This window comes from Cnephaeus nilssonii (assembly GCF_951640355.1).
Source record: "Cnephaeus nilssonii genome assembly, chromosome: 13".
Lineage (NCBI taxonomy): Eukaryota > Metazoa > Chordata > Mammalia > Chiroptera > Vespertilionidae > Cnephaeus > Cnephaeus nilssonii.
The window spans coordinates 46,750,073-46,772,794 of NC_137084.1; the positions used below are offsets into that span (position 1 = coordinate 46,750,073).

At 38.3% G+C, this 22,722-nt stretch overlaps 1 protein-coding gene across 4 annotated transcripts in view; it reads right to left on the reverse strand.

The window, feature by feature from the left end:
- Positions 1-135: 135 nt before the first annotated feature.
- RSF1 (remodeling and spacing factor 1) overlaps positions 136-22,722 on the reverse strand; it is a 131,545-nt gene continuing 108,958 nt past the window's right edge. For all 4 annotated transcript variants that reach the window (XM_079787597.1, XM_079787595.1, XM_079787596.1 and 1 more), the window contains 7 exons: positions 21,855-21,909; positions 20,312-20,421; positions 18,879-18,946; positions 17,547-17,754; positions 14,864-15,081; positions 11,848-12,036; positions 136-7,656 (listed from right to left, as the gene is read on the reverse strand). In XM_079787597.1, coding sequence (XP_079643723.1) covers positions 7,097-7,656; positions 11,848-12,036; positions 14,864-15,081; positions 17,547-17,754; positions 18,879-18,946; positions 20,312-20,421; positions 21,855-21,909 — 1,408 coding nt within the window. In that variant the 3' untranslated portion in view covers positions 136-7,096. The remainder of the gene's footprint in view (positions 7,657-11,847; positions 12,037-14,863; positions 15,082-17,546; positions 17,755-18,878; positions 18,947-20,311; positions 20,422-21,854; positions 21,910-22,722) is intronic.

Here is a 22,722-nt window from a genome sequence, read left to right on the forward strand (position 1 = left end):
GAAATCAAGAATAGCTTTCTAAAGAATTCACCTACTTGGCAAATAGCTTTAAAATTATTTTGAGGAAATTGATGCACTTGCAAATTTACTTTCTAGATAGTGAAATCAATTCATTTATTTCTGGGGTGATAAAAAACTTCAACATTCATTAACTGTTATTGAAAATTCTGTTTTCCATGTGCCACAAAGTTTAAAATAAACTAAATTTGCAAACACATCATGCTAAATACATCCAATTATTTAAATATTTTATTATGACAATTGACATATATTAAGCGAAAGAAGTGACAGAAGTATAATAAAACATTTTTAAAGAAAAAGTTACACAATTCAGCCAATAGCTGTAAAATAGCTTTAGGCCTACCTTATAACACCAAGAGTTCTGATCAGACTGTAGTGAGACATTGAACATTTCATTAACAAAAATATTGGCACCAGCCACAACATATTTTGGTTGTCACTTACAAGGATTATATTGAAACAACTATGCACTGCAATTCTAACACACTATGTGTTTATACACTGCAGTTAGCCCCCGAAGCTTTAAGCTACCAGGAATTCCCATATTTCCTATGCACAAAATTTACTTTGTGCATTATTGGAATCACATTTCCAGTTTTCAGACCTCTTCCCCTCCCACCCCCACACACATGCAGTATGATATATGTGGTAGAGAGCACTCCAGTTTCCTCTATTTGACTAATAGTACGTTCCTGATCACCTCAACAGTTTGTTAATCTTGGAGCTTCTGCTTTAGCTCTCATCTCATAAAAACAAAATAAAAGCGTCTGAGAACCTGTTCCAGGAATAATCTGTTTTATGCATAGGAAAATAAAGCATTTCATATAAGCATGGCTGAAAATCCAAGAGGCATTCTGATCAAACACCCCTAAATTCCAGCTATTACTTTAAAATCAAAATGAAAATCTTACATATACCATTTACAAATTCTTATCTGGAATTTGTATTCTTCACCTGGAAATTCGATTCCCAGGCTTCACCTCTGATCAGAGAGGATAGCCAAGAAACTGACACCCCACATTAGCTGACAATAAAGTTAACTTAGGTAGAAATTATGACACATGGAGATGAATTTAATGCTTTCCAAGAATACACTTGTGCTACAAAGGTGAGAAATTAGAATGATAAAATCATCAGATGGCAAAAAGTACTGGCATTTAAACAAAAGTGTCTTAATAAAACTTACGATAAAATGTGTCATTAAGACTGCTAGAATTGGCAGCTCTACAAGACGTCAAAATACTTTTTATCAAATAAGGAAATTGGAATCTGAAGCTAATACTCTTTCCTGCCATTCTCCAGCAAATATTCCTGTGGAATTAAGTCTACTGAATAACAAGAACCAAATCGATCAATTCTAGTTTTTCCTTCTTTTACAGATTGAAAAGAAACCAAACTCTGCCCCCACTTGCCCTCAACCCCAGCACAGGACATTCCCTTTCAAGTTGTATACAAAACCTCCTGTCAGGTTTGGGCAAGCTACAATCCAGATACTGTTATCAAAAAGCTACTTTGATAAGAACAAAACACCAGACCAACATTGAGAATATCCTAGTTAGGCATCACAAAAATCACACACTCTTAAGAATATGCTCTTTACTGACAAAATTTGGGCCATTATAGCTGTTTCAAAATAGAAAAGTCCATTTACATGGACATAAACTAGATCTGCGTGTTTGTGTCTGTGTGTGTGTATAATTTTCATGCAATGATCTTAAAACTTTGGAGACAAGGATTATTTGCCTAATTTCAAAGCTTGTCCACATGGCAGTATTGATATGCACCAACTCTGCTAAAGGGCAGGAGAATGAAGAAGACCATGGCACAATTTCTTTTTAAACAATTTTAGGTTTAATTACATAATGCACCTGTAGATGTTCTAGCATAAACACAGTTGTAAAAATCTACATCCTATTTTAGGGTATTTTCCCACTTCTCATCCCTTAAAAGCTGTACAGTTATAAAAGTGTGACTCTCAAGCAAAATAAACTTTGTTTTTTTTGCAACATACAAAATAAGTTAAACGATTCGGAAAGTCTCGAGCCATTACGTTTCCCCATGACTGTGTCTGGCTATCCATAAGCATGACATGTGGCTCCTGGTCTATGACCAGAACTCAATAAATACAGGTCCAACAAAACCCCAAACACTTAAATTAGCAACTGATGAAAGTTAAGAAAACATATAGTTAGGGTTAACAATTCCATTCTTAACTTACATTATCCAGTGGCAAAATGAAAAAGGAGGGTCACTCAGTCCTTAGTGCATTTTCTAGCTTGTACCGGTTTGGCAAAAAAAAACCCCACAAATGCAGTTCCTTTAAAAATGTTTTTTCTTATTCAAAATGTCTAAAGAGCTTAATTAAGACATCTCTACACATCTAATAATTTGTTTTGCCCTCTAATATAACTTATGCATAGGATAGACATCTTAAAGTTATTAAAATAAAAACAGCATCTTCACTAACTGAAATCACTAAATGTGCCAGAATTGGGTTTGCAGCATTTCCCAGAGCAAGATGGTATAAATATAAAATGCACACAAACAAACAAAAACAAACTGAGCTTACATCACCAAAAAAGGAGAAAAAGCCACTCATGGATTCCTAATACATTTCTGAGAGAATTGATATGAATAAAAAGTGTTGCATGTTCAATCTAAGGTGTTTATATACCAAGCACACTACATTTTGGCTTTTAACGACTGCTCGCTTGCTGGGCAATAACCCTATCTTCAACAAATATTACACAGTTCCTTAGCAATTCTTGGCACTCAAAAACTGTCAGATCATTTACGTCAGAGTGAAATATTTTTAAAACAAACTAAGTGTACACATAACACAATAACCCAGTTTTAATACACTGATAGCAAAAGGCTTTGCATTCAGGATTGGCATAAAAACAATGAAGAAAATCAGCAGTTAGCTTGCCACTTCCAAGGTAGTTTATAGCTACACACTGGGAATGGTGGATGAAATAGGAATGGATTTTGTTCTAAGTTTAATAACAGATATTAAGCAGAGGACCAGGTAGATTATAACAGATCTGCAGTTTTGGCATTCTCACTTCTTGGGAGAACCAGGAATATATTTTTAGAATGTCAAACCAAGAAAACAACTTGTTTTACAACTTTCCTCTAGACTTTCTGTAATTAAATGTTCATAATTTCATATCAGTTATATTTATCTGATTTTGTCAATGATTTCAAAGGATTCATTTTTATCCTAATATCTAAAGTATGTATACATGTTTATATATATATTCATTCCATAAAAAAAAGATCTATAGCTGTGAGGCAATGCCATGAATTATGGCCCGTTCCATTGTGTTGGGGAAAGGCAGAGTTCACGTTTTCTGAGTATGAAACTTGTAGATTCTTTAGGTTCCTTTCAGTTGTATAGTAGTACAAACTAGCGAATGGTGAACAACTCTCAGCCCCACAAACATAAGCTAAAAAGCATTCCTTGTGACAAAGGAAATCCCATCAACCCCACTTAAAAATAGCTAACATTTTCCCATTTTACCTCTAAACAACAAGTAAACGTCTACATTTTCCTTACTATAGGTACTTTGCTCAAACATATATTACGGATGGGTCCTATCAACTAGAAAATGAAAACCGGAGTTTATAATATCCTTTTAAAATTAGTTTGTTTAAAAATCTTTTTGCAACAGCTTCCTCATCGTTTGAAGTCCTTAGTTCTTTGGCAGGTCAAACTTATTAAAAAGATTACCAGTAGACATGAATTTATTCTAAATGAAAACTCTTTACTCTCTGAATTTGCAACCTTAACCAAATGGAAAAAGATGTGTCCAGGAAACCCAAATATATATCAGGTGTATTCTTGAATATCCCTGCCATCTTTCTCTAGAAATGTACCAACATTGGAAAATGTTTTACACAGAACACTATTTCATCAGTACAAATCTATAAAACCAAAAGGTGTATTTTCAGTCTGAGTTTTTTCACATAATTCAAAGCCTCTGCTTTATGACAATTTAGCTTGTTTTCAAACCTTTACAGAAATTGCATACATAGCCTGAGTACTAAACTACATCTCCCATTAATACATTTGCTTTACACTATGAAATTTTGAATCCAAATAGTATTTTAAAAAAGGGGGATTAAAGTATTAAAGGACTCTATTGTGAACCTAAATCCATGGTTAGTACTCCAATAACAAGGACTCAAGATGTTCTAAACCCTAGATGAATTGCTGCTTTCCTATGCACTGTCCAGTTCCTAATGACTGAATTATGTCTTGGGATATAAAATGTTTACTATTTCCTAATTTTTAAAAACTTCTTCAAAGTATGTTCAAAGTTAATATTTCAGTGTACAGACTCTTTCAGGGACTGAATCTAAACACCAATTAGCAGAGTTGTTTTTGAACTGTTCAACATTTAATCACTCATAATGAATCTCTCTGCATAAGAATTTATAAGTATCAGCTGCTTGGATTACATTCTTTGTAAATGAAAGTTAATTTAATCAGAATGTAAGGTTAGAAGGAATACACTATCAACTTAAAAAACAATTCAAGTTTGGTTAATAATGGGCAGCAAAAATGGTATCATAATGTCCCATATTAATGGGACATTTGCTGAATGAATCCTCAGTCTTCACAATGATAAAAAATTACCTTTTGCTCTCTGTAGCAGAAGAGTACAAAGAACTCCTTATTTCACATTAGGCGTCCTGCAAAAGAAATAATCTACCCATTTAATACTTATCACTTGCTTAACTGAACAGAACAGGTGGACGCAGGAGCTGGTCTGTCCAGAGGTAGAAACAGGGCACATGGGAGTTTCCACACATAGTGGCTTGACCAGCTGCAGGACTACCAGTAAAACAGTAGAGGGAGACTGGGAACAGGATAGGCCACTGGCACATTCTAACCACTTACCTTGCACTAGTGGGAATTCTTCTATGGCCTGACTGTTAAAAAAAGGCTAACATTCTTAAGACTTCCAAATAAAAGAAACGAACCTAACTAGAAAGGAGGCTTGTTAATGAATGTGGCTCCTTACGTAGTCCTCTGCTCTACTGTCTGTGAATGTGAGCCCTTCCCTCCCTTCCAGTGGAACATTGTCTCAAAATAAAAATCACAACTTACTGGGAACCACATGCTATTTGTGCACCCTATGTTTAGGCTGCTTTCATTATTTTATTTTTTATACAGATACATATACATTGCTAGAATCAAAGCAAAAATATTAATGGGCAGGTACTACAGAACTAAAGTGAAACAAAACAAACAAAAGAACCAATAACTGAAAAACAACAGCTATAAACTTTCAAGGTCAAAAAGAAGATTTAAGGGCAACACCTGTTGAGAAGGGAAAAGAAGGAGTATAAAGTTTCTAGAGAGGTATTTATAATGCAAGTCTAATGCCAGCTTTTTAATAATAAAAAAGAGAAGTGCTTTACTATACACTGACTAGCACATATGCTTAATTTGGAAAAAAAAATTAATGAAGTTCTTGGGCCAGCAGCAGATATGGTGTGTCCATTGCCGGCAACAGACACAACACTGGAACATAAAAACCCAAATCCCAGGGCAAAAGTATTCACAGAAGTAATGGCTGAAGGTTTCAGAATTTGACAGGCAAGGTTTAATCACAAGTGCTACACTTTGTACAATGTTATTTATGGCTCTGCCTGAAATTTTACAGCTCAAACAGAAACTAAGGCAAAGCTCATATTTTAGTGTCAATTACATGTTAGATACACCTTTTCTTGAAACAAAGGGCTTAACTTTTTTTTTTAAGTGTTGAGATGTTTGAAATGGATGTCATGCCTATTAAGTACATCGGTGGTTCTCAATCAACTCTATGTTGGTCATGTGACTATTAATGAATTTTAATAGAAGTCTAATGGCCAAAGGCAAAAACTACATTCAAACCCTGCTAATATATCCAGGCAGATAAGAAAGTCCAACACACACACACACACACACACACACACACACGCTAAAACTCAAACTAAAAATCTCCCAAAGGAACTGCTTTGTTTGTAGACTTCAATTTGAAGTAGATACTAAGGGCAAGAATAGACCAGTTAAAATTCACCTGAAAATCCTTTCCCCTTCTTCAAATGTGCTAAAATACCACTATCAGCTTAGCATCTCTTCATGTATGTTATGTATAGATGTATTTGTTTTAAAATGATATTTTATATATTTAAATAGGTGGCCAGAACAAAAGAGTTACACTATCTGCAAAGTTTACAGTCCACTGGGCCTTAAAAGAAGACTACACTCATTTCACTAATAACTTTCCATGATAGTACATTAGAGGCCACCTCATCATCACTGCATAAAGCTGTTTTAAATTTGCTGCTAGCACGATCTGGTTGTCAAAGCTTCATTTTACATTTTACTGTACAAATACTTTTCAGATGATTTTTTCAAAACAAGAAACTCCGCTATACCAAACTTAAGAGTTTTTTTAGGATGGTACCTCTTCGGTCTCTTCTTTATTAAGTGTGGTTATCTCCAATAGTAAACAAGTTGATTCATGAATGCTGCTACTAAATGACTTACGTATGATGTTATCTACAATTCTCAAACTGCAACAACACAGACTCGAACTTTTAAACAGTCTGTTAATCATCATCTATGCCATGAATGTTTAAATATAATATATATTTAATATGAAAAAGCTAAAGCACAAGTGCTTTCTCCCACCCCTAATTCTGTTTTCGGCCCTCACAGATTCGGAATGCATTCTTTATCCACCCTTTTTCACAAAGTCAGGAGAGCTCAGGAAATATAAAGTCAAAAATATACAAATCTTTGTTGTTATTATAATAAGATTTTTTTTTTCCATGAATGAAATTACCAAGGACCATGAACTTGGAAAAAGAAAATCAAAAAGAATTTACAGCAATTATTTATCTTCAAAGTTCAAAACTGGTCACTTCACAGAAAGACTTCAGGATTTGTTGAAATTTTTCTTCTAAAAAGTCATTCTGTAGTGGAGTTTTCTAGGAAAAATAAAACCGCTTTTAATAACTGGCCCGCTGGTATGAGAGCTACCGTGGAATAAATTAGCACAAAAATGGAAAAAAAGTCTTATAACTGTTCACTGTTACAGACGTAATCAACAAGGTCAGTCACTCTCAAAAGCTCATCTTCGTCCTCTTCTGGTGCCCCTGCCTCCTGCCCACCACTTGTCCCATTGGGGGCCAGGCTTGCACTGGCTGTGCTGTTGTCCTTGGGGGTCTGAGGCTTCTCAGCTGGCTTGCCAATCAAATTCTCAATGGCTTTGCCAGGACTCTGTCCATTGGTGGAAGGTAAGTCCACTAAGCTATAGTCCAATGGGCTTCCCACCTTGCCTACATTTTCAAAGTCCTCTTCCTCATCACTGTCTATCCGATAGGGCTTCTTGGTGCTCTCCTGTTCTGAGGGCAGGACCCTGGGCTGGCTATCACGGGCAGGCTGATCTGCATCTCCATGAACATTGTCACAACTCTCCTCCTCGTCTGTCTCAATCCGGTGTAGCCGTTTTCGGGATGGTTTGTCTTCCTCTTCTGCTTCTGAATACTCATCTGCGCTTCGACCCCGCTTTCGAAGTGACCGCTTTGATTCTTTAGCTAGCTCCTCATCTTCAGAGTTCTTGGACATATAGCTCTCTAGAATAAACAGCACATTTAACCATAAACAATTTGAGTACTTCTCCTTTTCCTCCCCATTCACGACGTGTCCTGCTTTCAGACTTGTTTGTACACAAATATGTCCCTTCAATAATTGGCCTGATTTTTCCTTCCTCTCAGTCCCATAACAATACCCAATAGGATTCATGTGTACCTGTGATTTTAGGAAAGAGCAAAATCAGATTTCTTAGTGAAATCTTGCCCAACTCTGGACAACTGAAACACTGTGCTGACTCTCATCCCATGTTATTAAATGTCCTTGCTAGTCTTTAAATGTCTTCCCTTGTCTATACTTACATCTATGTGATCCTGTGATCCGACCTAGTCTCATGGCTTGGCATAACATGTATATGCTGGTAACTCTCACATTTGTTTTTAGGTATCCCCTAAATTCCAGACTCATGTTATCATATTGCTTACTCAACACCTATGCTTGGATTTCTAAACAGACATCTCAAACCTAATGTGTTATCTGTGCTCCTAAACCCCCCACCTCAAATTTGTGCTATTCTCATCTCCACCTTCTCGGTTATTGACAACTCTATTCTTCCGATTGCTCACTTATCCTTTTTTTTTTGCTCACTTATCCTTGATTCCTTCCTTTCTACTATCTAATGCAACAGTTAATCCTTTAGGTCTACCTTCAAAATATATCCATAATTTGACTTTTCATCTCTTTACTGCTTCTACCCTACTCTTACCTACCATAATCTCTCACCTGGCCTATTTCAATGGCCTCCCACCTGGTCCTAGATTCTAACCATGTCCCCTTCAATTAATGCATAACACAGCTGCCATAATCAAACAAAAACATGTCAGTCCTGTCACTCCCTTCTACAAAATTCTCATTATTTCTCATTTACACCAAATAAAATCCTAAGTCTATATACAATGGCCTACTACACTATCCAATGTTGTAGCCAGTAATGACATATGGCTACTTTAAATTTAAATTAGAATTAGATAAAAATTAAAAATTCAGTTCCTCCATTACACTAGCCACATTTCAAGTGATGAATAGTCACATAATACTAGTGGCTACTATTTAAATAGCACACAGAACGTTCCCATCAGTGCAGAAAGTTCAACTGAACAGCACTGATACTCCTCAGGGGTTGGCAAGATATTTTTGTAAAGGGCAGTCTCTATTACAACCATTCAACTTTGTGGGAAAGCAGTACAGACTGTATGTAAAAAAAAATTGCTATGGCTATGTTCCATTATAACTTGATTTAGAAAGTATTTATTTACACAAACAGGTAGGCTGTAGTTTGCTGATTATTGCTCAATATGATCTAGTCCCTGTTGATCTCCCTGCTTCATCTCATCCTTTTCTTCCTCTCCAACCTGGCCTCCCTTCTATTCTTTGAAAATGCCAGGCACAAACCTGCCTTATTCATGTGCCTGAATCACTCTTCTTAGATAACTGCATGACACACACTCAACATTTCTTTCAGGTCTTTAATCAAATAGATATTCACGTGGTACCGAACCTGAAATTCCAACTACTTTCCCAACCCAACTTTTTCCCTTATTTTTCTCTATAGCTTTTTATCTCCACCTAATAGATCATATATTCTACTTATTTAACTTGTATATTATCTTTCTATCCCACCCCGCATTAAAAGTGACATGACGAAGTTACCCATGGTTTTTGGCTCTTTTGTTCACTTTCCCATTCTCAGTGCCTAGAATAGTGAATAGTTCAATAAGTATTTGTTTTTTTATAGTTGAATTAATGAATTCATATTTGTTTTTAATGACACAAGAAGATAGCACACACTCAACCAGAAGTTCACCTTCCTTCTTTAGCCTCCCCTATTCAAATATATTTCACCCTTTTCTCTCCTGGCATGGACTTACACATAATTGATAAGGATCTATGAAAGCAAACAATCTTCAAAACAGATAATTAAATATATAAAAAAGAAAGAGGAATGGGAGAGAGTTAGAATCATTTAATAAAATAAACTTAGAAAGAATTCTGGAATAACTCCAAACACTAAATGGAGGCCCTGGACAGGTGGCTCAATTGGTTGGAGGGTCATCCATGCACTAAAAAGGTTTCGGCACCTGGCCGGTTGGGCTCAGTGGATAGAGCATCGGCCTGTGGACTGAAGGATCCCAGGTTCAATTCCGGCCAAGGGCTCATGCCCGGGTTGCAGGCTCAACCCCCCAGTGAGGGGTGTGCAGTAGGCAGCCAATCAATGGTTCCCCTCTCATCATTGATGTTTCTATCTCTCTCCCTCTCCCACTCAGAAATCAATAAAAGAAATATATTTTAAAAAAAGGTTTTGGGCCCTAGCCGGTTTGGCTCAGTGGATAGAGCGTCAGCCTGCGGAATGAAGGGTCCCGGGTTCGATTCCGGTCAAGGGCATGTACCTGGGTTGTGGGCACATCCCCAGTACGTGTGCAGGAGGCAGCTGATTGATATTTCTCTCTCATCGATGTTTCTAACTTTCTATCCCTCTCCCTTCCTCTCTGTAAAAAATCAATAACATATTAAAAAAAAAAAAAAAAAGGTATCGGGTTCTGTCCCCGGTCAGTGCTTTACAGGAGGCAACCAATCGATGTTTCTCTCTCACATTGATATATGTCTGTCTGTCTGTTTCCCTCATTCGCCCTCCCTTCCTTCCCCTCACCCCCTCAAATCAATAAGCAGATCCTCAGGGAGGAATTTTTTTTTTTTCATATATATTTTATTGATTTTTTACAGAGAGGAAGAGAGAGGGATAGAGAGTTAGAAACATTGATGAGAGAGAAACATCGATCAGCTGCCTCCTGCACACCTCCTACTGGGGATGTGCCCACAACCAAGGTACATGCCCTTGACAGGAATTGAACCTGGGACCTTTCAGTCCGCAGGCCAATGCTCTTATCCACTGAGCCAAACTGGTTAGGGCAGGGAGGAATTTTTAAAAAGTGGATATCACAAATTCATATTTTAGAGCTTTTCCTGAACTTCTGGTATGGGGCACAGCTACAGCTATTAAGAAATAAAAGGTAGTTGATAAGATACAGGTTTGAAGCTTACTGTCAAGATGGAGAGAAACAGTAAGTACCTTGGTTTGGAACTGTCCAGCTATTCAGGTAATCAAGTCAAAGAAGGTTATTTTGAAATGAGGGCCATAAATAATATGGGAGCAGAAAAAATCTTGCTTAGATCACAATTTTGAGATTCTTCTAGTTTCCATGAAGAATTTAATTATTACAATGGTGAACTTAAAAATTTTTATCTTGCCCAACCAACATGGCTTAGTGGTTGAGCATTGACCTATGAACCAGGAGCTCACAGTTCGATTCCCGGTCAGGACACATGCCCAGGTTTTGGGATTGAACCCCAGTAAGGGGCATGCAGGAGGCAGCTGATCAATGAATTCATGACATATAATTGGGTAGCAGCTTGATCCGGGTAGGAGGCGTGCAGAAGGCAGCCAATTGATGTTTTGCTCTCATATCGACACCTTTTTCTCTCCCTCTCTACCCCACCCCCCGACCACTTCCTCTCTTTCTAAAATCAATAGAACTATTTTAAAAAACTGTATCTTGCCCTAGCTCAGTGGTCGGCAAACTCATTAGTCAACAGAGCCAAATATCAACAGTACAACGATTGAAATTTCTTTTGAGAGCCACATTTTTTAAACTTAAACTTCTTCTAATGCCACTTCTTCAAAATAGACTCACCCAGGCTGTGATATTTTGTGGAAGAGCCACACTCAAGGGGCCAAAGAGCCGCATGTGGCTCACGAGCCGCAGTTTGCCGACCACAGCCCTAGCTGGTTTGGCTCAGTGGACTGAAGGGTCCCAGGTTCGTTCCAGTCAAGGGTACATGCCTGGGTTGTGGGCTTGATCCCCAGTAGGGAGCTTGCAGGAGGCAGGCAATCAATGAGTCTCATCATTGAAGTTTTTCTCTCTCTCTCCCTTTCCCTTCCTCTCTGAAATAAAAATATATTTTAAAAAATAAAAAATAATGTCCTCACGATTAAAAACAACAACAAAAAACCTGTATCTTATCAACTAGCATTTATTTAAATTATAAATAGTGACCAGGCATAAAATAATTTTGTCTCAAAGATATTACTGGTTATATTTAATTTCTTAGAAATGGTATAGAGTTCATTTTATTTCTGCCTTGTCCAAACTTCTGTAAATTGGAGATCTATTCCTCACCTTCACTCTCTGAGCTGGAAAGCCTGCGCTTATGAACTCGTCTGATTTCTTTACCACGCCGTAAACTTTTCTGGGAACCTTCACTCTCTGAATCTTCTTTGTAGTTAATTTGTCTTTTCTGGTTCCTCCTTGACCGCCTTCGCCGAGTCTCTACATAATCATCACTAAAGTCATCGCTAAAATCACTTTCTATTAAAAAAGAAGCAAAAAAAAAAGTCATATACAAAATTTAAGTTTGTTAAATAGAAATGTAGTTAGCTTAGGTTATAAGAATGCAAAGCTACTAAGAAGAGTTCATTTTACACAATTTTTATTTTTATTTTATTATTTTAATTTCTTTATTGATTAAGGTATCACATATTTGTCCTCATCCCCCCATTCCCATCCCACACCCCTCCCCACATATGCCCCCACTCCCCTGTTGTCCTTAACCGCTGGTTAGGCTCATACGCTTAAACAATTTTTAAATGAATAATAACTTTAAGCCCCTTATTTTCTTATTAATAATGAGTAAATCTTTGGGGGTTTTATGCCAAACTTCACAAATGTAGCTGGATGGCTACAGTCACAACTTCACATAAGTTCTCTAACAGCAAAAAAGTGATGAACCTATCTCAAAGAATTACAAAATTGGAGTTATATTTTTTGCTTTTTCTACATGGAATTAAAATCTGCAAAATACATAGAGCTAATTAAACTCTCAAAGCATTGCTAAATCGCACTGTTCTTGTCACCTTGGATCAATAAACCAGAGTCAGGCTATGGCTCTATGTCAACAGTATTTCAGGAGTGCTAATATTTTCAACTGAATTATCACATTCAGCCTTGTTCTCTAATGGACTTCAAACATTTCAAAATAGCTAGCCAACAATTTGAAGCTGTTCCCGTTGGTCAAATCTGGGACAAATTGAGCCTAAATATTGATGGTAACATTATATCCAATGACTAAAATAAGAATCCACAAGTACATCTATCTATATAAAAGCCTAAGCAACTGTTATGACCGGCGCTATGACATGCACTGACCACCAGGGGGCAGACGCTCAATGCAGGAGCTGCCCCCTGGTGGTCAGTGCACTCCCACAGCCAACCTCCTGTGGTCCCTTCCCCCGGCCGGCCAGTCACCCTCCTGTGGTCCCTCCCCCTGGACTGGGCAAGACGGCCTCGATCGCCAGCCAGGCTGAGGGACCTTACCCATGCACGAATTCGTGCACCAGGCCTCTAGTTCTGATATAAAGAAACAGGTATATAGGGGAGAAAACACTTAAGAACACCAAGTAATAAATATATATATAAAAGGAATGATGAAATTAGAAATTTATTAACAAATGTTAAAACTAGTGGGTGAAATATCTGATAAAGAACAGGATATTTACAGAGTCTCAAAATACCTCCCTATAATTTAATTATTAATTACAAAGGGAAAAAGAATAAAGAGACCTGGAGGATATACATTAGCCTTGTAATATTCCTGCAAAAATGTATAATCTGAATTTTATCACAAAGAAATAGAAAAACCCAAATTGAGGAACATTTTATAAAATAACTAGTGTGTATTCTTAAAAAAAATGTCAAGGCAAATATAGACAGAGTTTGCAGCATATCCCAGATTAAAGGAAACTAGAGACATGAATAAGCACAATGTTTATTCATGGGATTGGACCCTGGACTAGGAAAAAATATTGATATAAGGACACTATCAGGACCACTGATGAAATCTGAATATATACTATTGATTAGACCAGTGATGGCGACCCTATGACACGCGTGTCAGCACTGACACGCGTAGCCATTTCTGATGACACACAGCCGCTGAGGCGGCCGCATGCCAAGGAAGAAACATTTGCTGCTCCTGAGGATGAAACATTTGCGAAATAATGTTTTTTCCTCAAAGTGACACACTACCCGAGTTATGCTCAGTTTTTTGGCGAAGTTTGACACACCAAGCTCAAAAGGTTGCCCATCACTGGATTAGACAATAGTATTATCTATATATATAAAAGCCTAAGCGACAGTTATGACCAGTCGACCGAAGAACTGGTCAACCAGTCACTATGATGCACACTGACCACCAGGGGGCAGACTCTCAACAAAGGAGCTGCCCCCTGGTGGTCTGTGTGCTCACACAGCCAACCTCCCGCAGCCGGCCAACCTCCCAGGGTTCCTCACCTTGGCCAGCTGGCCCCAATCGGCCCCTATCAGGACTGGGCGAGACGGCCTCCATTGCCCCAATCTCTGGCCATGCTGAGGGACCCCACCCATGCACGAATTCATGTACCGGGCCGCTAGTACCAATATAAAATTTCTGATTTTGATCATTGTATTGTGGTTATGTAAGAAAATGTCCTATTCTTAGGAAATAAGTACTGATAAAGGGGCATGATGTCTCCATTTAGCAAAAAAAAGTTTAGAAAAAAAGATAAACAAAATAAAACTCCACAAGCGTGGCAAGTCAAGGATATAATACTCTTGTTTGTGCCACTTCCTCAGTAAGATGACAGCTACCTATCTGCCAATTCCACAAAACACTGTATTTGCTCTTTTGGCTGCTGTGCCTCCATTTATTGTTAATAGGGATAAGCACAAGCTATACCATCAACCCCTGCAAATTTATAAAAACTAATGAATTACCAACTGTGATCTAAATGTTAGAAATAACATTTTTGGTGATCCTTCTCTCTCCAATAGCTAGATATCTGTTCTCGGCTTACTGGCAATTATTTCCAAGAAACACTATGAAGATAAAGACTAGACATGGGAACAGTTGGCACCACAAGGATTCATCACAATCCTAAAATGAATTTAGTATGAAGTTAACACATCCATCTGTATGTATTTTCTTAGAATGTGCTTTATATGAAAAATGTAGTTCCTAGCGAGTCATAATAATATAACTCAAAATTTTATCAGAAAGCTTATGTTACAATTGAAAGGACTTTTATTTTAAATACTCTTAGCTCCAGAAATCACAAGAATTTATTAAGTTGGTATGATGTAGACACAAATTATCTTTTACCAGAGTCTCTACTATTCTCATCAGACTCCTCTTCATCATCATCCGAATAATTTTTCTTTGGGTTTTTTCTCCGCAAACGCCTGCTTTGCCTCATTGGCCGGGAGGGATGTCGTCTTAGTCTTCGGCTACAGAAATCAGTGTCACTGTCATCATTAGATGGTGGGTCTTCTTCACTTTCATCTGGGTTTTCATCAGATACAACAAACTCATCTTGAGATCTGTCCAAGAGAAACCAGATGAATTATGATGGTTCTTAAAATTGTGATCCCGGCCTGGCTGGCACAGCTCAGTGGCTGAGTGTCAACCTATGAACCTGGTCAGGGCACATGCCTGGGTTGTGGGTTCGATCCTCAGTGTGGGTGCAGGAGGCAGCTGATTAATGATTCTTTCTTATCATTGACTAGAGGCCCGATGCACGAAGATTCATGCAAGAATGGGCTGCTGGCACCGCATTCGCTCTGGCCCAGAGCCGCCGGGGGTGGTGCAGAACAGCTGCATCATCACCATGGCAAGCGTCCCACCCTGCCCCTGGCCGCTAAGCACCTGCGTATGCAAATTAACCTGTCATCGTTGTTGGGTTAATTTGCATAGTCACTACTGATTGGCTGGTGGGCATTGTGAAGGTACGGTCAATTAGCATGTTACTCTTTTATTAGGTAGATGTTTCTATCTCTCTCTCCCTCTCCCTTCCTCTTTCTGAAATCAATAAAAGATATTTAAATCCCCCCTCCGAAAAAAACAAAACTGAACCCGTAGTTCTCAGTTCAAGTTCTAACAAGTCCAGAAAATCATAAAATAATGTTTAATGTAACATCTGAATACTTGTATCAATTTCCCTAAAATGAAGAAATGATCTGCTTAGGAGGAGTTATGAAGATGAATTGATGTTGATTTTCATACATACATTGCTTTGGCCTCTTGAGATGTCCCCCATGTGCCTTAAATTCAACATCTCCAAAAGCAAACTCATTATTTCCTAACCTACGTCTCTCTACTGTTCTCTAGCCTGGTATTTAAAACTACCACTCATCTAGGGACTCAAACCAGAAATCTGGTATTTATCCTAATTTCTTCCTTTTTATTTCTTGTATCTAATCATTTACTAATTCCTTGAGTCCACCTCTCAAAGATAATATCTCAAATCATCTTGTACCTGAACTACTATAGCAATTCTCCAAGTAGCCTCTGTAATCTCTAGATCATTTCCCTTCAATACACCCTCCAAAAGAATACCAGAATAAAGCTTTCTGAAATGTAAACCTCTTGTTAGTCTGGTGTTTAAAACCCTTTGGTGGGTTTTCATCATCTTCACAGAGTCCTATGCCTGACAAACAAAACACTCCATCATCTGTTTCGTTTTCATCTCTTGGCCACATCTCCAGCAGGGCACTCTCTACCGCTTCCCCATAATTTTGCTATGCAGACACACCAGGAATTTCCTAAATATTCCATGGGGTTTTATGTGATTTCTCTGTTTAGAAGAACTTCTTTCTTCATCCTGCTTCTCATCCCAAACTGCCCAATTAGTCATGCAAATTTCATCAAGCTTGGTTTATATGCTGAGAGAACTCTGCATTACTGTTTCTGTACCTGCTCCAAGGGAAGGCTTTCCTAATATTCCATGCTAGATTACTTACCTCAAGCCAAACCTCTAAGGTTCACTAGAGAATAGTTTCCTAATTACTTGTGCTTATCTATGTCTCATATTTGACTAGCAACCACTCATGGACATGCTGGTAGAAGGTGGCACAGAGGTACACAATAAAAGGATGCTCAATTATAATTAATGAAATTGAAATACAATTTAGAATCCTATACAATAAGAGCCTAATATGCATATCGACCAAATGGCAGAATGACCAGTTGGCGGGGGGCGGGGCTGGCAAGCGGGCAGCGGCAGGCCAGCCAAGGTGGGTGCCAGTGGGCAGAGGGTGGGGATAGCAGTTGGGGGGCGGCGGCGGAGGGGTGATTGGGGGGCATGGCCAGAGCTGCCCCCTGGTGGTCAGTGTGCTCCTACAGGGGAGCACCACTCAGCCACAAGCAGAGCTGACAGCTGGCGAGCACAGCAGCAGCAGCCTCTCCTGCCTCTGCGGCAGCAATAAGGATGTCCGACTGACAGCTAAGGACGTCCATCAGTCGGACATCCCCTGAGGGCTCCCGATTGCAAAAGGGCGCAGGCCGGGCTGAGGGACTGGCCCCCCTTCCCCGCGTGCACAAATTTTCATGCACCGGGTTTCTAGTATTAAATAAACAACCATAAACCTACTTGTTTTATCCTAAAAATAACCAAGATTAGCCCTGGCCAGTTTGACTCAGTGGTTAGAGTGTGGGCCTGCCAACAAAAGGGTTGCAGGTTCAATTTCCAGTCAAGGGCACGTAACTCAGTGGCAGGTTCATCAGCCCTTGTAGTGGCGCATGTGGCAGGCAACTAATCTCTCTCTCCCTCTTTCTTCCCCTTCCATTCTCTCTAGAAATCAATGGAAAAAATATTCTCAGGTGAGAATTAAAAAGAACAACAAAAAAGAACCAAGACTGTTCATAAATCTGTGTTAAATAATCTGAACATAAAAAGAGATTGTCTATGTGCACAAACACAAAAGCCCTGCCATAGCATGGACAGCTTCTCTGCTAGCACCATTTAAGCCTGAATCTAGGGACTGGGGTCAACTGGCAGACCACGCACCCATCACTGATCTTGAACTCATCCTCACTCTCTTCTTCATCCAGGTTGCTGTCACTATCCAGATCATTTAATCGCCGGCGTTTCTTCCGGCGAGCAGCAGCAGCCCTCTGGGGTCGTTTATTTTCCTTTCTTTCTTCATCCAAAATAGTGGAGATATCTTTCCCACGGTGACCCGTGATGGTGGAGATATCTTTTCCTCGGCCAACTCCTGAATTCAGGGGTGGAGAGTTGAGGGGAAAAGAGGCAGAGAGGAAAAGGAACAACTGTACATTTATTAAGTTTCCCTTTAATACTAGAGACTCCTTATTTGTGCTTAGCAGCTCTTTAATTGATTTATTTTCTTCCTACAAATCTGCTGTTTTCTCACAACTGCAGCTGACAGAGCTCTCATCAAGAGATTGCATTTGTTTGTCCTACTAAATAGAAGTTCACCTTGTAGAAAACATCTTTTTCTTACATTTTGATGTAATTCTTATACCATAATATTCACCCTTTAAAGTGTATATTTCAAAGGTTCTTAGTATAGTCAAAGTTGTACAACTGCCACCACTAAATAATTTCAAAGCATTTTTGTCACCCCAAAAGAAACCTCATACCTATTAGCAGTGATTCAAAAATCTCTTCTTGAAAGTTGTCTTTTGGACATGGCGTTAGAAAGAGGCCTATCAACTTTTAAAAAAAGTAACAGTGTTTGCAGGACTGAAAAAGTGAGAATTCAGCAGCAAAGGTGTAAGTAAGGCACACGTCTCTGGAAAAACTAGTGACTTCTTCAGTTCCCCTACAAACAGCCTACGTATAATGAACCCCTCCCAGTTTTCATAATAACTAAATGGAAACCACAATGCTCCACACTAGAGCACTGGTAATTTGCTATGTAGCTCTTAAATGAAATTACCTTTAAATTATACTACATTAATGTCATGTATTAAAGAGTATGAAATTAATAAACTGATTTTAAAAGGTTAAAGAAATATATTTAGCATGTTACTCTTTTAATCATAATTTTTGATATTTTGTAGCAGGATCAGGAAAGTTTAACTGGGTTTTCCATTTGGAAGCAGAAATAAATTTATAATCTACTGAGGAACATTTGCATTTTACATCAGATCATAAAACAAAACTTTTAAAATAAGTAGTAAGATCTGAGTCTACACACTGAAACTGTGTCCACAGATTATTTTGAATCTCAGACTACTAACATCAGCAGTAATCATGATAAACACTAGGGAGAAAGAAGGGAAAAAAAAAGCTCACTACTCTAACCAGGGCATTTTAGTTATTTTATTGGCTGGAGTTATAGTATATGAAAGAGAATGATAAACAAACACATACCTCCTCCATCAGCCTCTTTGATATCATCTTCTATAGCTTCATCAATTGCTTCATCAAACTCATCAAATCTAAAATACATACAACAATCACGTTACAGCCTGACACATGCGTGTCAGGAGCGCTGCCTCGGAAGTGAAAAAGGCCTGATACGAAACTGCTCTTGTCCACTTTGGGACTGTGTTGACTTGGACTACATCCTCTTGCTCCGACTAGCCTCCATTTCTTTTGTAAAACTGGGTTTTGTAAATCAGTATCTAATACATAAATTGTTGTTTTTCACTTTCAAAGATCATCTGTACCAGGCACCAATAAATATTTTTGTAAAAAGCCAGATAGAAAATATTCCATGCTTTGTAGACCACACAGTCTCTGTAGTAACTATTCAAGTCGACGTTCAGTACAAAAGCAGCCAGACAATACAAGTGAATGGTGTGGCTGTGTTCCCAAATAACTTTATTAATGGACACTGTGATTGAATGTCATGTAATTTTCATAGGATGTTCTTCTTTGGGTTCTTTACTCAACCATTTATAATTGTAAAAATCACTCCCAAGGAATTGGCTATACAAAAACTGGCAGTGAGCTGGATTTGGCCTACAGGCCAGTTTGCAAAACCCTAATGATACAAATCACTTGGCAAAGTTAACAAAATTAGTGTCCAGAAATAATACTAAGTTCAAAGATGACATTATTATTGTTATTGAAGGTTATATTATTATTACTAGAATTCATTACAGACAGTCAGAATTTTAGAACTATGAAAATAAATGTACTTCATCTCACAAGGGCTGTTTTCAACTTAAAGAAAAGGACCAAGACTGGATGATTCCTAAGAATTCATCATATGCAAAACTCCTTTCATTTTAGAACTGAGGTAAGCACAAAGATAAAGTGAATTGCCTAAAACATTTTAATTAATTAAAATGAAATATTCCATTCTGGCCCTGGCTCAATGGCTAAAGGGTTGGCCTGAGCACCACAGTGCGTCAGGTTCGATACCCAGTAAGGGCATGTACCTGGGTTGCAGGTTTAATTCCCAGCCCTGGTCAGCTGGAAGGTAACCAATGTGTCTCTCTCACATCAATGTTTCTCTTTTGTTTTTCTCCCCCCTTTCCACGCTCTCAAAAACTCAATGGAAAAAATATTGAGTGAGGATTCACACAAACACAAAAACCAACAAAAAATTGTTTCGTCTGGCCAGTGTGGCTCAGTGGTTGAGGGTCAACCTATGGACCAGGAGGTCACGGTTCAATTCCCTGTCAGGGCACATTCCTGGGTTGCAGGCTTAATCCTGTGTGGGTGTGCAAGAGGCAACCAATCAATGATTCTCTCTCATCATTGATGTTTCTATCTCTCTCTCCCGCTCTGAAATCAATAAAGAAGTATATTTAAAAAAAATTCTTTCATTGTAACTATTTCCACATATTTCATACCTATAACTTATACATTTCCGTGTTCTTGTTGATCTTCTTTCAAGCAAGTTTGCTTTGGATTTTTTTGAATCTTTTTTCTTTTCTTCATGATCTTCAGAAAAATCTGGCTCCTGGTTTTATGAAAATAAATACATTTTATTACTCAGGACAGAACAAAGTTCCTTGGGATTAATAGCTTCTAATGTCCCTCTAGGCAGCACATGTGGAAGGTTTGAAAAATATGATCCCCCCAAAACTGAATGAACATGGCAACACTATGTACAGATTAAAAAAATATTGATGATCACAAGAAACACTTCTGGCCCTGGCCAGTGTGGCTCAGTTGGCTGGGCATCATCCTGTGCACCAAGTGTGCCGGTTTGATTCCCAGTCAGAGCACATGCCAGAGTTGCAGGCTTGATCCCCACTGTGGGGTGTGCAGGAGGCAGCCATCAATGTCTCTCTCTTAAAAAAAAAATGAATAAAAAAAAAATCAATAAGAATATTTTTTAAAAAAGCACTTCTGTATTAAAATTCTTATGTTTTTGTGAGTTTATAATGCCCTCTTTTAAAAATAATCATGATGGGGGGGGGGGTCAATCGGGGAAAAAGGAAACATATGTAAAACTTTAGACAAAAAAAAAAAAAAGATGGCCTAACCAGTTTTGCTCAGTGGATAGAGCCTTGGCCCACGGAATGAAGGGTGCCGGGTTCAATTCTGGTCAAGGGTACATGCCTGGGTTTCGGGCTCGATCTCCAGAGGGGGGCATGCAGGAGTCAGTTAATCTATGTTTCTAACTCTTATCCCTCTCCCTTCCTCCCTGTAAAATCAATAAAATATATATATGTATGTATATAATATAAATATATATATATATATATATTTTTTTTTTAAATCATGTTGTTTTTCCATCAATAAATTTTTAAATAATTAGATAAGCTGAAAAAATGAAATAATGGATTTAGAAGAAAGGGGCACGGTACTGAAGGCAAAAATAACTAACCAAGACAAGCTATTTAAGTGTGTGATTTAATTAAATCTGAATTGAACCTGTATGGAACTGAGAAAATTTCTTCATTTCAAATAAAAACCATGATACATATACTCTCATTCATGAGATATCCTTCTTAATTATAAATTAAGCTAATGAATGCAAAACAGTGAAATCCCTTCAAAGAAACCAAACTATAAGAACACAAATTGAAGATTCTGATAACCACAAAAGACTAGAATTAAAAACCAACTCTCCCTGAACTATTCTTTAGATACTTTACAGAAACAGCAGACAAAGAAGCTGAAAACAAATTAACCAATTTAGGTTAAAAACAAAACAAAACACAACACCCAACAAGCTCCATAGGGATGAGCTATAAATTTCATTTGGATGTAAGATTTCGGGGCTATCTGCATGTACATAATCATGGTGGATTATGGGTGATTCTTTAAGGTCCTAAATTTTCATTTTTAATAAGATTGAAACTACTCATGTTATATAATGTGGGATACATTTTAGAACAATTATGGCAATTTCCTCTTTAAAAATACTATAAGCCAGAAACTTACTTGTGGAGGAATGATGTTTTCAATACTGATACCCACATACACCAAGCGTTCTTTCCTTTAAAAAGTGAAAAACAAGCACATAGGCAAAATGAGATTTGCTAAAAATAGCAGTGTTATGAAAACATTACTAACAGACAATACTAAAATTATGATTTTATGGTAATAGCAGAGGCAAGGTTACAAACATGTTAACTATCCTACCTAATAAAAGAGTGATATGCAAATTAACCATCACTCTGCTACACCCACAAGCCACGCCCACCAGCCAATCAGAGCAAGTATGCAAATAAACCCAACCAAGATGGCTACAGCCAGAGAGAGCAGGAGGGAGGCTTGGATTTCCCAGGCAGTGGAGAAAGCCAAGCTTTCCGCCTGCCCTTGCCGGCCTAAGCCTCCACTCAAAGCTACAAAGTTTCAATTATAGAAGGTAAACAAATCCAAACAGAAATGGCAGAAGCCACGGAGCTAGAAAGAGCGGGAGGCTAGGGTTGCCCCCGGCAATTGAAGAAGCAAAGCTTTCCGCACACCCTGGCCGGCCCAGGCCTCCGCTTATGGCTAAAAAGTTTCAATTATAGAAGATACACAGCCGAGACCAGTTTGGCTCAGTGGATGGAGTGTTGGTCTGCGGACTGGAGGGTCCCGGGTTTGATTCCGGTCAAGGGCATGTGGATTGGTTGTGGGCGCGTCCCCAGTGGGGGATGTGCAGGAGGCAGCTGGTTGATGTTTCTCTCTCATCGACGTTTCTAGCTCTCTATCCCTCTCCCTTCCTCTCTGTAAAAAATCAATAAAAAATATATTAAAAAAAAAAGAAGATACACAAACCCCAAAAGAAATGGCTGCCGGCCACGGAGCGAGCAGGAGGCTTGGC